The following is a 19,094-nucleotide window of genomic DNA, read 5'->3' as shown; positions in this document are numbered from 1 at the left end:
CAAACAAGATTTGTCTGGCTGCTCTTTAAAGCCACTTGAACACTTTGTCCTTAAGGACGATGGTCGTCTTTCCAGCTGTTTTTTTTTTCTCACTAATCCAAGAGTGATGTCTGCGAGAGGCTCCATTTATATTCAATGGAAAGACACAAATAATGCCTTATTTTCTGGTACTGCGTTAATGTAATTCTTAGTTTGAGCAACTGGTACTTTTACTAGCTGGAGTATTTTTAAAAAGATACAAAACTGCTTAAATCTGGAAAATGCCAAAGATGCTGATGGTTAAAAAAGGCCACAAAATGTGGGAGGATTCTTGTCTTTTAAAAGGTTGTAACTTGCTTAATATTTAAGTTTTAAACCTTTTTTTTTTTTAGATAATAAGGGAGTAGTTTTCCTGTATGACTGCGTTTGGACTTTTTGATATTTTCCGATGTTTTCTCTTAGTGACTAAGGAACTATACTTCAAAAGTACAAGTTATCTTATCTTCAAGATTATTGGATAGAACTCTACATCTTATTTAATGTCTTCCTTTTCCTTAATTAATCCAGTTTAATACCTCTCTTGGAATGAGAAGAATAAAATGTGTTATTTAACACCAATGATAACCAAGTAGTTGGCGCACAACTGTTTTTATTTGTAGACAATTAAGGCCAAAAGGGAAAAGACTGGCTTAGTTCAGACACATTTTGACTCCAAGAAGATCCCTGTAGGACCCACGAAAGAGTAACCAAGCTCACTCGGTTGACATTTTTAGATAAAAGATTTGCAGCAGAAGCCTGGACGTAGATATCCAGCAGAGAAAGTGAACATCTCAAGTCTCTGTAATCACACAGCTGTGCAGCAGAAGCTATATGATGGTTTTGTACACAATAACTTCATCAGAAAACCTCAAAGAATACATTTGATTTTACAAGTATTTGTAATTGCGGCATGAGGCTTTCCCAGCATTCAACCTGCTTTTAACCCTTGTGTTTATGGAAGCCAGGGATGTCGTTCACCTTGACCTTACAAGACATCGCAAGGGATACCACAAACACATTTGTTTTTCGGGCCTTTGGGTCACCTTGACCCTGAGGTAGGAAAAGGGTTGAAGTGGCCATTATTCACAACGTTTTTAATATATTTGGAAATACATTTGGATTTGATTGAATAGACCAGGGGTCTCAAACTTTAGCCCGACATGTATTGTTATCGTTAGGTAAGTAAGAAAGTAAATTATATTTATAGAGCGCTTTTCTAGATGAGAGTCACAAAGCGCTTAAACAATAAAAGAAAATACTCATAAAATATATACTAAAAAGATCAAGAGCAAGGTACTATTTTTATTCAACGTCAGATGGTTAAGAATTAAGGTCATTGCATCAAATGTTATCTTTGAGATATCTTTGATTATAAAGTTAAGAGGGAACAGATTCATAACATAATATAGTACAGAAAATTAAACAAAAAATTGGCCAAATTATTACAGTGATACCGCACAAAAAATCCATAAAACATTAAATAAAAAAATATAATGAACTGACTTCTGTTGGCCACCCCGGCTAGTTCAATTTGAGTTTAGAGATTCTATGTTTAAATGTTTTGATGTTTCAGTATTTTGACTGACCAGGCAAGAAACATTATAAAATGTAAAGTGTTTTTATACCAGGTTACATCAACACGACCATTTAAAGACACGGTGATTCAAGTCAATCTTGAGATGAACAAAATCATTTCATGCCTACGATCAGGAACTCTGGTCTTGTCCGTAGTTACTTTGCCTCGTTTACGTTTGTGTGCGACAAAAACTCAAACTGCCCCCCCCCCCCCCCCAACCCTCCAGTTTACTTTGTTCTCGGTCAATTCCGACTTTACATCTCTCGGCACCTACAAGTTAGCCGGTCCTGGGACAGATGAAGTGCGTATCTGCTCTCGCTTCACAGAAGCACACCGACCCTGTTGAAAGCTCTCGGTCCCTGTGGCTGGAGAAACAAAACTCACACCCACTCTCACCCCGGCATCCTCAGCCAGCGGGGCACCGTGAGGGCCCCGCCAAGGGTAAACTGCTATTAGGTTTCATTGGATAAATGGTGGATGCGTCAGACAGGGATTTTCCCTTGATTTAGATTTATGCGTTTCTTACTCTCTTCCACATGTAACCGTCTTCCTATGGATGTGTTCTGGTCAGAGGGTGAATTCACCGTCCTTTTAATTCCTCTTATCCAGGATATGCAACTAAAGTATATACTTTATTGAATACTGTTTTGATTATTTAAGCCCTTTGTGACCCTGGTCTGGAAAAGCACTATATGAATAAAAATTACTTCCTTACTTACTAAAGGAAATACACAAACATAAAAGTAACATAAAACGACAAAAAAGTGGACAATACGTTGAATTGTAAGTGTTGATGAAATTGACTCTGCATTTGGAAAACATTTAAATCCAATTTTCACGTATAAATATGTGTAGTTAATAAATATTTAGGAGATCCAAATAAGACTGTAGGATATTAACTATAATACATGTCCTTGCTTGATCTGTATTGTGTATTAAAACGACAACAAAAAAATAAAATGCATTAACGATGAATTTATTTCATAATTTAAATGAATTATTACAAATATTTAATACTATTATTTGTTTCAGTTTGTTATGTTGCTAATTATAAGAAAATACATATAATTTTAAATTAATTTCATAGCGTTTTCATCCATTTTTTAAGTTTAAAATAAAGAAAAAAAAGTTTTAGATTTGGTTCATACTACGTCGGCAATGATAACGTCACTCTTAAAATATCTACGCTGAAATATTGTCATCAATCTTTAGTACTTTTGAGTCCAACAATCCAACAAGAGCGTTTTCCCAAATACTTAAAATACACATGCAGTAGAGGTCAATGCAGCGGCTTTTGTTAATATTGTATACGAAGTTCAGACTCTGTCAAAACTACAAGTATCTTTCGAAATATACGAGATGAATATCTGAACAACGATACGTTTGTGATTCTTCTTCTCAGGTCCAGCCCCCCGTACTCCTGCGCCGACCTCTACTCTCTCCGGACCGGAGAAATGGTGAAGTCCATCCAGTTCAAGACCCCTATTTATGATCTGCACTGCAACAAACAGTACGTTGTTCTGTCGGGCCTGGATCGCATTTTAAAAAACACTCGAGAATATTCAATGAAATTCAGTTCAACCGGTTTGTATTTATTCAAATGTCTTGTGCGGTTTCTGTTTATGCAGCATTCTTGCCATCAGTTTGCAAGAGAAGATCGCAGCGTTTGACAGCAACACCTTCACAAAGAAATTCTTTGTCACGAGTAAGTATGGAAAAATGGACAATAGCACGTTTTTAAAATATAAGCTTTGTAGTTTTTTGGAAACATAAAGGTTTGTCATTGTATAAAAAAACACAACATGGCATAAATGAAACATTTTAAATAATAATAAATAAATAATTAAATTATAAATTATATTTTTGTTAACATGATGATCTTTACTTTAAAGTCAGAGGCCATGGTTCCTGAAACAAAAGGATTATTTACACTTAGCGAGGAATTAGTTTTTACTTTAAATACACAATTGATCTTCTCTTAAAAATGATTGAATCTAATTCTACAGCTTCATTAGTAGTAATTTGCACCAATATTTAGCTTTAGTTTTAAGTTGCAAATCCAGTTATGGTCGAGTCATTGAGTTGAAACTTTCAGTCGTTGTTTTCAAATGGACAACATGGATAATACTTCATAGATGTATACGTGAAGTTGCGATACATGACTATACACTAGTTTGAGCGTATATTTATTTATTTGCCCTTTAAAGTATATACTTTATTGAATATTGTTTTGATTGTTTAAGCGCTTTGTGACCCTGGTCTGGAAAAGCACTATATGAATAAAAATTACTTTCTTACTTACTTACTTACTAGTTGTATCCAGAGTTGCGCAGTTGTTTTTTTCTATATAAAACTGCAAAAAAACTGGAAAATTACGTAGAATCTGCTTAGGGCTAAAAGAAGGTCAAAAATATTGGTGGAATAGCGACTTTTAAAATGTTGTTACTTGCTTGATATTTTAGTTAAAGAGCGATAATTTAGTTTAAAACATTCATTGGAATGAGATGAACAACATAAAAACCTTTAAATAATATATAATGTCTTATGAAACTGTTATCTTGTATTACACTTGGGATCTTCATACAAGCGTTACCATTTTTCTATATTTTTCAAATATTATTTAAATGTAATACAACTTTTTTATACTATAAGAGTTTTGGAGACACTAAAAATACTAGAAAAAGTAACTAAAGTACCTGTTTAGAATTAAACGAGCTCGCAGCTCAATGGCGACGAAGAAAATATATCGAAAGTGTGATGAAAAATCTTTTAACGCTTTGATAACTGGAGCATTAACCGGAGCGAAAGAAAACCAGCGAGAGAGCCTCGGCCGTTGTGTCCGAGCAGCATTTACATCGAGCCGCGTGAGTGGATCCATTTGCTTAAAACGCAGCTCTTGCATCTTCATCGCCGTACCTGTCATGTCTGCGCGGGAGAAGATGGTCCAAGAAGTCCAGACTGCACATTGAGACCGTCACTGTCTACTTAAGCCATTTGCTGAAGTAAACTGACCTTACTGGCTTCTCTAATGTGTCTCCTCGTTGTCTGTCGGCCTTCTGTATCAGTGTCTGGCTCACAGGAAACCAAACATGCTCAATAGTTATTAATTGCTTCTCAACAAGTCCACCCCCCCCCTCTCACACACACACACACACACACACACACACACAATTCTGTCCTTCCTTTTAGGAGGTAAAAGTGGTAAACAAAGGACGCTGTGATATGTGCAGATCTGCTTTTAATGAGCCATATGTCCAGAATGACGTTAAGTAGATCTGGTAGAATTAGTCAGATTCTGGTCGCGTCGCGTCTCCAAAAAAAGAGTCGCCCACGACAGGAAGTGGAAAGAAGCGAATCGCCCGAAAAGACACATCAGCTTTTTGTGCGACTGAAAAAAATCACAGCTTTATTTTCTCTAATTAAATCTTCTCGGTTAAACTGATTTGCTCAGTAATTGTAAAATGAATTATGAAATTCTTTATTAATTTGTTAATATTGTCCATTATATTAGCACTGAAATGATTATGTTACTCTTCGGTTTAATTGGTGTGTGTATGTGCGACAAAAAACAAGGAGAATAAAACAATTATATTTATTAATGCATTAGTTATATGCTATTTTATTTATATTATGGTAATGAATTTTTATTTTGTTCATTGCACTTTATTCACCTCTTTTTATTTAATTCGTATTATTTCATTTCCATTTTCTATAAAGCTTTTAACATCAAATGTCTGTGTTGTTTAAAACGCTGGTAATAGAAGTTTCTGATTCTCATTCTAAATTTTGAACATTATTGAAACAAAATATTTAAAAAAAAGTCGCACAAATTATAAATCAAGCATTTATTTTTTATTTTTCAATGAATATATGAATTCAATCTTGTAGAGGGATTAAATAAAAACAACGTTTTTTTAGATCTTTTTTTATATCTTATTTTTAACAATAATAAAATAAAATAAATTGTTCTTTTTTAGTGTTTTTATTATTTATTTTTTTTAAATCTTTGAAACATTACCTGGTTAAGGTACTTTAACATATTTTTAGTATATATTTTATTGAGTTTAGGTTTTGATTGTTTAAGCGTGTTGTACTCTACAAATATAATTTAATTACTTACTTACTTACTTACACGGTTAAATTAAGATAACATAACATAAACCTTTATTCGTCCCACAGTGGCGAAATTTGAACAGTAAGAGCAGCAGCTCGGATCAAATAATAATACACTGTCTGACACTTTGTTGTACATGTTGCAATGACAATAAAAAGGACTAATATACACACAAAAACGAGCATGTATTGCATAATAAAATCATGGATAATAACATAAATATATATCAGAAGTCTTTAATTTGTGTATATATATATATATATAAATCTATATACACTATCAAAAGACGATCAAAAGAAGTATGCACAAGAAAGTTCTCTGAAAAAAATAAGGAAGGTACGATTTATATTTTTGAGACGGGAATTATTTGCTATCATTGCACGACTCTGCTTCTTCCGAACTCACATATTTATGTGGTTCTAGGCTGCTACCCATGTCCAGGCCCGAGCCTCAATCCAATAGCACTGGGAAGCCGCTGGCTGGCATACGCTGAGAACAAGGTACACACACACACACACACACACTTATGTATTGCAGAGATGCATTATCTATTGCTCAAGTGCATTATCAGACCATTGACTTATTTACCATCCTTTAAAAAAAAATCTGTTTTCTCTCTCTTTAATCTGTCTGGATAAACAACTCATCCTCTCTGGTGGACTCATCTTGGGAGAACGTTTTAGAACTGGGCCGATGTTTAGAAGTTTTTCCCTCTTTCAATTCTACTTCTGGGATTGATGAGTATTTACAAAACAAAACACACAGCAATACACTTAAAGAAAAGTGGTGTTTGCTACTAAGCCCCACTCAAGTAATTGAGACGGTGCATTTGGACGGCGGTTTCATGGGTTTAAAATTAAATAATTACATTTGAAATAAAAAAAAATAAAAAGGAAGTTCAAAGTAAAAATCTGGATCGAAGCCACCGAGGTCGATCTTACCGAAATGAGTTTCTCTTCAAAGAAAGTGTCTTTTAAATGAAATGGTTTTTGTTTATATTTGTGTTTTCTTTCAGTTGATCAGATGTCATCAGTCTCACGGCGGAGCTTGTGGAGACAATTCTCAGTCGTACACTGCGACGGTGATCAACGCCGCAAAAGTAGGTCACAAATGTGTCGCATTCTTTGACTTATTATACGTTTTTATATCAGCCAGTTGTACCTTCACCTCCCACATTAGCAGTATTCTACTCTGGGATTCTCTGGTAACAATAATCATAGTTTATTTATTTTTATTTAACCAAACTTATGCCACACAAAACAGCACAAACACAAGTAAGTTGGCACATATCTGTTGGCTCTTTGTTCTCCGTGAGCACAAATATTCATATCTGTGCAAGTATTGGATCCACATGGGCCGACCGGGCGGAACCGTGGCACGATTTCTCGCGACACTTCATCAAACTGTCCATCAGTCTCTTCACGCCACGTGGAGGAGATGGCTCAACAACGTCCTCTCTATCTCTGATCCAAGTCACTTCATCGTGTGCCGTCCAGTCCAGCTCATCTCCAGCTCCGACGAGCCACACATGAACTTTAAATGAATCCGATCCTCACCCTTTCATCTCTGTGCTACCATGTGGCTGCTCTCAGTTTTAGCACTTATAGAACTGATTCAATTCGTCACACCTTCTTTCCTTCTTGCTGGTCAAGAAAACACCCGATATACTGTCACAATGCAGGATTCTAAACATGCACGTGATGCTATTTTCCCTTAGGTTTCATTGATTCAGATCAGAGTATGAATGCAGGTTATTTCAAGACATATCGTAGAAGCTAAGAACTTAACTTTAGCCACTTAATCACTAATAAAACACCTTTAATCTGAGGATATTTGTCATTTGAGATGGTAATATTCTGCTATCTTACTTACAGGAAATTGTTTAATTCCTATATTTGTACCTCCATTTATGATAGTGAACTTGTGGTATTGGTTTATAACTCAGATATTTCAAGGGAAAGAAAAAAGGAAAATTTCCCCAATTTTATTTTCCCAATATAGAAATGAAAGAATAATGTGATTTATGTGATGTATTTTTTAAATATTTAAATACACTTTATTGTTCTAATGTAAATATATTATATGTCGGATCTCTGATATATTTTATTCATTTATTTGTGAATTAATTTGCAATACAGGTTAGACTTTATATACATTTCCTGTGGGATTAATAGATACTTTTCTTATCTTATCTTAATGCCATGACAAAGTTTATTATAATATTATATTATTGAAGTATTTTGGGTGCATGAAAAGAAAGAAACACTTTCAGCGTTTTTTATAAATATATATATATATATATATTTATTTTTTTAAGTGAGCGCTATAGATGGATATATAGATAGATGCTAGATAAATTATAGATAGATATATAGATAAACTTTATTAACATGTGTAACTACTGGCCATTTAATTCCTCAATAACCGTCAAGTGATTTAATGAAGAATAAGTAAACACAGAAGAATGTACATCAGAAAACACCGATTGATCCAAATAACGCCGATTTTGCAAATGATATAAAAAAAATAGTTGCACAATAACAATGTAATGGACGACGCTTCATCGATTTAAGATCACATTTCATGAAATTTGCATGTTTTATTTGCTGTAAGAGACTTTTATAAGAGAATTTGATCCGTCCTGTCATGTCCCGGTCATGGTGGACACTGGTTCTACAAACACGACACTTCTATGAACCGGCGGGGCTGGTGTGGTAATGGCCTGGCCATGGTTAAAGGAGTGTGTGTGTGTTGGTGTGTGTGTGTGTGGGGGGGGGGGGGGGGTGGGGGGTATTGATATGCAGACAGGCAGTCTGCTCCCCAGCACTCCCTCATTTAGGACCATATATCTCAATATGGATGACACGGTATCTCCTGGCTTGTGGCGCGACAGGCTGGCTCTAAGTGCTGTCGTCCCGAGACAACAAGAGGGGAAGCGGACGCAAAAAAAAAAAAAGGGCGGTAGAAAGCGGGATATTAAAGTGTCATAACTTGTGTTGCACGAGAGCGTCGGCGCTAATCGTACGCTCCATCGTTGGACATTTTTTCCTTTACATTTTTTTTTTTGTTTGGGTCGGTGTTGTTCATCACGGGTCAGTCGATCGCTGCTGTTCGTAGCGTCCATTAGAAAGTCCACAACTGCAGTGATTAGAAAACACATTAGTGTTGATCAATTAGGAGGCAAACGCCTCGCTTAATAATTAATGCTTCTTCTGACAATTTACACACTTACCAGCACCATCTCAACCACTCCCCCCCCCCCCATCACCACCATCACCATCACCCACCACTCTCTCTCTCCCCCTCAGACACCCTTAGTGAGGTCGACCAATTGGCAACAAGAGACAGTGGTTGATCCTCAGACCCAACAATTGTCAGGCGCCACACTGTATTGACAGCGCTGCCTCGTCTGAATGCCTGATCGGGCTCTCAGGGGCCCCTTTGCCTTTTACATACACAAAGACACACCAGTCACCCACATTGGACTCCATTAGGTGAAAACACTGTAGTAGGTGGAATAGACTCCACTTAAGCTGCGCTATCCATTTCCCTTAATCGAGCCACAGAGGTGTGTTTGAGCCAGACACCCTGGCTAGGCCTTAAACGGCCACAGAGGATCCTCTCACACACACACACGCCCAAACACACACACACACGTAGACACACACACTATTACAAATTATCAGTGAATCCTGATTACACACACACACATCCTGAGACACACATGCACTAAGACATCATCACTTTTGGCTGCCAAATACCACCAACACACACACTTACACAAACACACACACACCTACACTCACACACACACTACTGTACCGTCAAGTGTGTTAATATACTCTATTGTGTTTCCGTCCACAGACTCTCAAGACGGGCCTCACCATGGTCGGCAAAGTGGTAACACAGTTGGCAGGAACTCTGCCGGCGGGCGCCCCGGAGGAAGAGGGGGCTCCCCACAGCACCGGTCGGAGGAACCCCAATAACCCCGGCGTCGTCACCATCATCGACACGCACAGTGTCGGGGAAGGACAAGTAAGTGTGGACGGTCATGAGAGGATTGCTATTTTTTTACACTCATATGGGGGTTTTCTTCAATATTTACTTTATTTTAACTGACTTTTGATGTAGAAGCTGCTGATATATTGTCCGCAGTGGTCGGTACCTGGGCTGAATTTGCAACACAACTCATTAAGAATAGTTTTGTGTATATATATATATATATATATGTATATATATATTCAGTTTTCCAGATCAAAATATAAGCTTAATTTCTTTCAAAATAATCATAAAAGTATAATATTATCCTGCTCTTTAACTCCTTTAAATTCTTTAATGTCATTTATAATCGTAATAATGTCAAAATGACATAGTGTATTGAAATACGTTATTATTCCTCACATTTTGGGGTTAATGAAATTAATAAACACTATTTACTTTTTAAACAAGACTGTGTTTGTGTCCTTTAAAAAAATAAACAAGTGAAAATATTAAAGTGAATTGACATTTGTAACTCCTGTCCATTTAATTGCTGAAAACTAAACCGATTTAAAATGTAAAATAGTTTCTTGGATGGATAATGTATCATAATCAAAATATTTTTCTCTTTTTTTTTCCATATATCAATTCCTTTTAATAAATGATTATCTACTGATAAATAATGTCATATTTTCCTATATTTTATCACGTAGTCGCTTTCCATCTGATTTGAAATGGAAAACTCCATTATCAGCACCACTTGTGTTACCCAGATCAGAAGATTAATCCTACTTTATGGATCGTATAGATAGTAAATGTGTCGTTATCTTGGTTTTCTGTTAATTATAAAGGAGTCTTTGGAGATTTTGCTACGCGGATATTCAAATTCTCCCAAAGAAAACATAAAAATACAATGTTATTGTACTTTTTTTCTCCTGCAAAGTCCTGTAATGTCATTTTTAATCCTAATAATCCCATGACGAAGCCTTGTTAAAAACATTATAATAGTGACATTTTTGAGTGAATGTAAGTAAGTAAGTAATATTTATTTATATAGAGCTTTTCCAGACCAGGGTCACAAAGCGCTTAAACAAACAAAACAATACTCAAAAAAGTATATACTTTAAAGATCAAGATAATACTGAGAACAACACAGGAGTTCCAGAAAATCAAGGAAAAGCCTGAACAAATAGAAACGTCTTAAGATGTTTCTTAAAGAAAGAAACGTAATAATAAATAAATGTAATATCATTTTAATTAAATTCAAGTGATATCAGTGATTAACATCTGATTTCTACACTAAACACATTTAAAAAAAAAAGATTAATTTTATTTCTTAAGGAGTATTTTCTCTTTTTTTTTACAAATATCAATTCCCTGTTTTGCTGCCATGACACTACATCTTTACTCTAATTACCCAGATCAACCTTTTATTTTACCCAGAGTTCCCTCTTCTATTGTCCCTTAAAAAAAAAAAATCCATCTTCGTTTTTTGTCAATTCAACAAGGGTTATTGTTGTCCGATCCATACGTTTCGAGCCTTTCTTTCGCTCCACATCCCAGTCATCAAACTTTAAATGAGGCAGGATCAGAGTACGACTCTCACTGATGTATCTCCTCCACACAAAAACACATTAGCTCCCCCCTTTTTCCCCTTTTTTTTGTTTTCCCCCCTTTTCCTACTTGGCCTGTCGCTGCCCCTGTATGTTGTTTTATAAGCTCGAACTAAGCCTTCAGAAGCCGCCTGCACTCTGTCACCAGTCGACACGTTGTAACCCAACACTCGCCGTAAACGCCGGGCCGGGGAGTCCAGGACTTGTTTCATTATTTTTCTAAGGGTAGCGGGCACGAAAAAAAAGGTTGGAATATGAGAGAGAGAGAGAGAGAGAGAGAGAGAGAGAGAGAGGGCGAGTTCCTGTGCAGCTTATTCTCATCCCTTTTTAACGTTCCCTCGTTTTTTTAGAAGCCGAGGTTGAATATGGCGCGGTCGGCGTGGCATGTGCCAGGCCTTCTGCTCTGGAAGACACCGGGGTTCAAAGAGCTGCCGCGAGATACCCTCACACACACACACACGGCACTGTCTGCGCGCAAATGTAATAAAAGTGATCTGCTTCATGTCAGCCGCCTCTTTCTGTTCTTTCTCCGCTGCCCTCTACTTCCCCTCCGTCCGCCTCGTAACATGACGTTTACTCGGTGTCTTACACATGTACGCCGCCACATATCTGGCACTTTGTTCTAATCGCTCGCCGTTTCTGTCTGGGTTTTAGTCGACCTTTTTATGATCCGTGTCGGGAAGAGAGCGGGACAAACAATGTGATCCGTGATGAAGCATTTATGCTCTTTTCCTTAAGTCTCACACACACACACACTCACACACACACTCCTTAACTTGAAACAATGTCATGATGCGTGTGTTTTATTTCCAGGTCCTGGTGAGCGACGACTCTGACGGCGAAGGCGTTGTGGCTCATTTTCCTGCTCATGATAAACCCATTTCCTGCATGCAATTCAATCACAGCGGTAAGTTTTTTTCTCGTGAGGAAACTTGAGAAATCAATGGATGAAAAGTACATTCATGAATCACTTTTTGAAAATCATTTGATACACACTGATTGTGTGAATGCTGAAGGCACTACTACTTTTACTACTTGTACTTATGATACTAATTCTAATGGTAAGTCTACTCATAATTGTATTACTAATTCTACTACTACTTTTACTACTTATACTTATAAAACTAATTCTACTAGTAATTCTACTTATACTTTTACTATTAATTCTACTATTACTCTTACTACTTATACTTATAAAACTAATTCTACTAGTAATTCTACTTATACTTTTACTATTAATTCTACTATTACTACTTATACTTATAATACTAATTCTACTAGTAATTCCACTCATACTTTTACTACTAATTCTACTACTACTTTTACTACTTAAACTTATAATACAAATTCTACTAGTGATTCTACTTATGCTTTTACTACTAATTCTACTACTACTTTTACTACTCATACTTATAATACTAAGTATACTAGTAATTCTACTCATCCTTTTATCACTAATTCTACTACTACTTTTACTACTTGTACTTATAATACTACTTCTACTAGTAAATCTACTCATACTTTTACTACTAATTCTACTACTACTTTTACTACTTATAATACTAATAGTAATTCTACTCATACTTTTACTAATAATTCTACCACTACTTTTACTACCTATACTTTTAATACTAATTCTACTTATAATGTTACTACTAATTGTACTACTGCTTCTACTACTTATATTACTATTTCTACTAACTTTTCACATCTGTTCTTTTCCTTTATGTGATCATTTCTCATTGATCAATTACTTATACTTCTTCTATTACTACTTCTACTACTATTTCTAATACTGCTACTACTACTACTTCTTCTACTACTTTTACTACTACTTCTACTAACTTTTCACATCTGTTCTTTTCCTTTATGTGATTATTTCAACTTTTTCCCACTTACTTTTACTTTGAATACTAGTAAAATACTTCAAGCATTTACAGATTTAGCAGCTTCAGCATTCACACTGCATTTTCTTCTGGAAATGCAAATTTTCTAGTTTAAAGTTTGTTTTGCCTGTGAGTAGCTGGTTGGTGCGGTGCATATACAAGTATGTAAAAGTGTATTATATGTTAGAATAAACATGTTCTGGGTGTGAAAGGTCAAAAGGATGAAAGGGTAAAGTCATAACACGCAGTGAAAGAATGTCCAAATATGGGACCAAAAGTAAGTATTCACCATTTAAAATACAAAATCGTTCTAATTTATTGCCGAGTGAGACTTTTGTTGCAGCGTTTTATGTTTTTTTCTCTTTACATTGCCCTTCCAGCCGCTTTTTTTTTTTTTTTCTCCTCGGTCGGGTTAATAACTTAAGGTGTTGAAGGACAGCTCTCACCTTGTGACCTCGCTGCCAACAGAATCCATCACTTCCCCTCGATTAAAGTCTCTAAAGCTCTGTCTGTGCAGGAAATGGTTCTCGATCGTGCACTCAGACACATCAGAGTGACATCAACTGATTCCACTGTTACTTTCTACAAGGATGTCTTTATGTCTTGTTTCCAATTTTTATCCGCCTTTCGGTCACTCGTCCGATAAATAATTAAGATCTGATGAATTATCCGATTTTTCACCCGATCATTCCTGTCAAAGCTGTGACTTATGAATCCTCGTTTCATTTTCATAACCTTGCATTTTAAATGCTGTAAAATTACATTAAAGCCTGAATCTTGAATTAACAAAAATAAAAAAATAAAAGCTATGAAAAACTGCAACACTTTTTATTCTAGTTTTATTCATAAACCTCATGCAGTTTGTCGAACTCTCCATTATGACTATCATCGTCAGTTTTGTGTTCTTGTCATAATCAAAAGTATGGTTTGAAACTAATTATACAAACTACTACAAAAGATGACAGAACACCGATATTTTTTCTCCCAATCATCCTATTTACTAATACAAGATTACATAGAATCCACCGTGAAGAACATGGGGTGGTAAAGCAGCCAAGCAGCTCCTCAGCAGGGTATAAGACCTAGGATTTTCTGCTATGTAAGTTCGACAAATTCAACACCATTGTTGGCAAATATCTGTTTGCAAAACAATCCTGATTCTCATTTGCTATTGTGAAATATTAACACCATGTTAACTTTTGGGTTGCATTAAAATTCCAGCCACTAGATGGCAGTAGTCATTACTTTTAAGCTTCGTAGCTAAAGGAAGAATTCAATCTATGGAAGTAAATATATTATGCTATATGCCATAGGACAATTTTTTAACATTTAAGTCTTACATTTAATTTTTTTTATACGTGGAATTCATTTTCATTTACAAATTGAATTTGACACTGAATTTATTTTTCAAACATTTTATGTTTTTTCAAATTAAAATTTCGATTTTGATGCTGTAAAAATTCAGTGTTAGAAATTCATACTCAAAGTCCGATGGCACGCATTTACTCTCTTTAAATCCCGCAACATCCAGGCGATGACTGAGGACGAGAGGATACAGTCGACTCTAGCAGCTTTCAAAAATGAAATGTTTGGACATTTTTTGGTTTTAAAACAAATGAAAGCAGTTACGACTTCGCCAAGAGTCATGTGGTCTGTAAATTCTACAACACCAGAGTCAAGTACCCGACAATACTACAAATATATACTTGTTACTACAGCATCACTATATATTACAATACATCTCATCTTTGCTCACTGTATCGTGATACGCATCGTATTGCCAGTTTCTTGCCAGTACGCAGCCCAAGTAAATATACAACATTTAAATAAATACTTCGTTAAATATCTACACACTTGGTCAGACACTTCTTAGACTTATAACCAACACATAACAATAAAACTGAACAATTATAGTCTGTTACAGTTGAACAGGGATGTCAATGAAGAAAAGGGCAAAGGGTAGCCTTGATATGTACCGTTTACCGTTACATTTGACGTTTTTCAACGTTTTAATCATCTTTCTACGAGTTCTCTGTGAAGTTTTGCAATGTTTTATGCAAGTCATAACCCTGCAGTCTAGTTCTATTGATGGCATCGTGGACTCTGAGGTGTTTGGGAAGTGGCTGAACCATTTTTTTTTTTTTTTTTAGACCAACTCTTAGATGCTCTTCAATGAGCGAGCCTGACACAGTCAAGGCACAAATTATAGGATCAACATAAAACAATGAGCGTGCACGGCCAGAACCGCTCAAAGGTTTTGGCAGGGTTGACTTATGCAAGTAACCCCAGTGGCCTGTGTGTGTTGGAAGCGAAGCAGAGGAAGGGATCGGTGGCTGCCGGCTCTTAGTCTGCCGGGCTGGCACTTTTGCGGTCCTTTCGCTGGATCTGTGGATCTATTTGCAGAATTGTAATTAGAGGGACTCAGATAAAGTACAGTGGCAAAAACGCTCTCTTTAACAGCTGTGATGTGTGTGTGCGCTTGTTTTCTTTCACGTCTCGTCCTCCTCACTCATCTTTAACGATCCCTGACTTGATTATTAGGTATCATGCCAAGGTCAAAATACACTTGTTTTTTTTTTTTCTTGTTTTTTTTATTGCATAGTTTGTTGTCCAACAACTTGTGCATGTCGTAGGCCGTGACCAAACGGAGTGGCCGATACTACAAACGAATAGAATGAGTGGCCACCGCACACACGACATAGTTTCATTTACGACAGGTGAAGAGTTCAACTTTCACTCGAAGTTATTGAGTTTGAGGACATTTTCATTTATTGTTTAAAATGTTTTTTTTTTCAAGTTCAAATTTCGATTTTGATGCCTAAAAATTCATACTCAAAGTCCGATGGCACACATTTACTGCCTATAAATCCCGCAACATCCAGGCGATGACTGAGGACGAGAGGATACAGTCGGCTCAAGCTGCTTTTAAAGCTGCTGTTTGGACGTATTTTGGTTTGAAATGAAATCAGTGACGACTTCGTCAAGAGTCATGTGGTCACGACATAGTTTAATTTACGAGAGGTGAAGAGTTCAATGTTTGCTACATAGCAGATTATATTCTGTCAGACTTTAACTAACTTTTTTTTTCTGTTTTTGCAATTCAAAATGAGTAATTTAAATAAAGTGACTGATTTTGAGGAAATTTTCATTTATTGTTTAAAATTTGATGTTTTTTTCAAGTTCAAATTTCTATTTTGAAGCCTTAAAATTCAGTGATAGAAATTCATACTCAAAGTCCGATGGCACACATTTACGTCCTATAAATCCCACAACATCCAGGCGATGACTGAGGACGAGAGGATACAGTTGGCTCCAGCTGCTTTTAAAGCTGATGTTTGGACATATTTTGGTTTCAAATTAAATCAGTTACGACTTTGTCAAGAGTCATGTGGTCACATCATAGTTTCATTTACAACAGGTGAAGAGTTCAACTTTTGCTACATAGCAGATTATATTCCGTCAGACTTTAACAAACTTTTTTTTTCTGTTTTTGCAAGTAAAAATGAGTAATTTAAATATAGTGATTGATTTTGAGGAAATTGTCATTTATGGTTTAAAATTTAATGTTTTTTTTCAAGTTCAAATTTCCATTTTGAAGCCTAAAAATTCAGTGATAGAAATTCATACTCAAAGTCCGATGGCACACATTTACTTCCTATAAATCCCGCAACATCCAGGCGATGACTGAGGACGAGAGGATACGGTCGGCTCCAGCTGCTTTTATAGCTGCTGTTTGGACATATTTTGGTTTGAAATGAAATCTGTTACGTTAAGAGGTCAACGTTTGCTACATAGCAGATTATATTCCGTCAGTCTTTAACAATTTTTTTTTCTGTTTTTGCAACTAAAAATGAGTGCATCTATTTTAGAAGAACTGTTAAAATTTTAAATGTATTCTTGTAGCTTTATCCATTTATGTGTGTAAATTTATACTTTGAATGATCTAAAAGTTTAATTTTTTTCTTGTTCATCCTTAGATTGCCAAAATGTTGCGCGTTTCAGAGAAAAGTATGATCTTAATTTTCTGATTGGATTTGGAAGGAGTCTTAAGAGAGTTTCCTAAACTCTTGCGAATCCATCCAGACCATCATGAGGTTCACAAAAACAGCCGCCACAACGAGAAGCTAGGCCCCTGTTAGCCGGGCCCAGTGGCACAGCTGTGCCGTCAAAGCGGCTCTTTTGCGGTGTAATAACTTTCCTCATCTCACTGATGTGCAAAGGAAAACCAGACCATTGGAGAAAAGAAAAACATGGACCCACATGCATATGTTTTACATGGGGGGGGATTTCCCGCACACAAGCTTAGCCACAAAATCACCAGGACACACATTTAGCAGGGATTGAGTCATATGCTCACACCAAGATAGCAATTAGCACTCATGCCCCAGTTCTGGGTTCAAGCATCTGCTGTTCGCTGGTTTTCTTTAGGTACTTTTCCGGATTATTATTATTATTTTAAACTGTGGTTTCTGTTTTTATATCATGTAACAAGTTTCTAGAGGTTACTTCCTTTCTTTTAACCCTTGTGTTGAACCTGAAATAACACAATTATTAAAACAAAATATCAATGCAAACACTTGCAACCATTGAGTCCTTACTTTGAAGTTTATTTAATAATAAAAAAATACAAAAAGCGACTTTGCATAGCGTGACGATGTCGGACGCCCAAACACGTCTTTATGTTTTACGGCAAGCAGTTTCTCTTTAATATTCATATGGTTACTGATTCTTTTTATGACTTTCATCCACTTTTCCTTGATGTACCGTTTCCTTTTTCTGTACATCTTTGGAATAAATCTAACAGGAAACTATAGGGATGCTAATATATTGCATTGTTTTGTTGTAAATCTTTGTAAAGGAAAGCATTGATAAGAACAGTTTTTTTTTTTTTATTCTACTCTAGGCCTGTCACTTTTACTTATAATCACTTTTGTCAGTTCAGAAAGGATTTTCAGTTTTCATTATACAAAGGAAATTGTATATCTAGGAATGTTTCCTTGTGGTGGAATTGCGTGTACTCGTATTTCATTCTTTTATTCTGTACTGCACTATTTCGGTCGAATAATAAAGTTATATTTTGATATGCGTCTATCATATTCCCTTAGACTCCATGTACTCATGCGGCAAATTATAAGTCGTCCAACTCACTCGGGGTCCTGTGTAATTGTGTCTGCCAGCAGTTACTAAAACATCAAATATAACACGGCTACCATCGGAACAAGGTGTTATAAATAGGACGTGTCAAACCCAACCTTAGGCAGCCTTTCGTTTCCACTAAAACCTTTCTTTTCGCTCGCCGAACGGCTCAGCTGCTCTCTAATTTGGCCTACCCACGGGTTAACCGACTGACGCCTCTGGGCAAAGGCCCCTGTATTTCAACAAGGCCACAAGAGCCCCAGTCTTGTGGCTATCACGCTCTAGAAGTGCCCCAGCCGTTCTGAGCTGTTACTTTCTGAAGCCAAGACTGAACATATGAGGGAAGGCTGTCTCCAGAGTTTGAACACAACTGCCAAGTTTGATTTAACAGACACCCAGTGGCCAGACATTTCAGCCACCGAGCGAGCATTGCCTGGGGCAAAACACGAATAAGGCGGAAGAAAGAAAGATATCAGGGAGTAAGGGGGGGAAAAAAAGCATTCATGAGTGAGAGGAAGCTCTCAGATAAACAGGCCACAGTGGCTCAACTCCTAATCACCCTGTGTTTCCGCTTCCAGACTCTATAATTAGAAGGGCCCTATCCCTTTTTTCCCTTCTATTCCCAGTTGAGGCAAATGCTTCTTGTGGCTTGGCACTTTGTTTGGGGCGTGTGTTTGAAGAGTTTACAGGCTCAGGGTCCTACATGGCTGGCTAGCTTGTGGCTCTGGTCCATGTGGGTAGAAAAACCGCTGCACTATGATGCTGGGCTCATG

At 36.5% G+C, this 19,094-nt stretch overlaps 1 protein-coding gene across 2 annotated transcripts in view; it reads left to right on the top strand.

Moving 5' to 3' along the window:
• bcas3 (BCAS3 microtubule associated cell migration factor) overlaps nucleotides 1-19,094 on the top strand; it is a 339,719-nt gene that overhangs the window by 30,263 nt on the left and 290,362 nt on the right. For both annotated transcript variants that reach the window (XM_087795199.1, XM_087795200.1), the window contains exons 8-13: nucleotides 2,997-3,104; nucleotides 3,223-3,299; nucleotides 6,132-6,208; nucleotides 6,724-6,807; nucleotides 9,573-9,743; nucleotides 12,113-12,206. In XM_087795199.1, coding sequence (XP_087651325.1) covers nucleotides 2,997-3,104; nucleotides 3,223-3,299; nucleotides 6,132-6,208; nucleotides 6,724-6,807; nucleotides 9,573-9,743; nucleotides 12,113-12,206 — 611 coding nt within the window. The remainder of the gene's footprint in view (nucleotides 1-2,996; nucleotides 3,105-3,222; nucleotides 3,300-6,131; nucleotides 6,209-6,723; nucleotides 6,808-9,572; nucleotides 9,744-12,112; nucleotides 12,207-19,094) is intronic.

This window comes from Callionymus lyra, chromosome 7 (genome assembly GCF_982586985.1).
Source record: "Callionymus lyra chromosome 7, fCalLyr1.hap1.1, whole genome shotgun sequence".
Classification (NCBI taxonomy): Eukaryota; Metazoa; Chordata; class Actinopteri; order Syngnathiformes; family Callionymidae; genus Callionymus; species Callionymus lyra.
The sequence above is the reverse complement of the archived record's forward strand: the minus strand, read 5'-3'. Positions and strand labels throughout refer to the sequence as shown.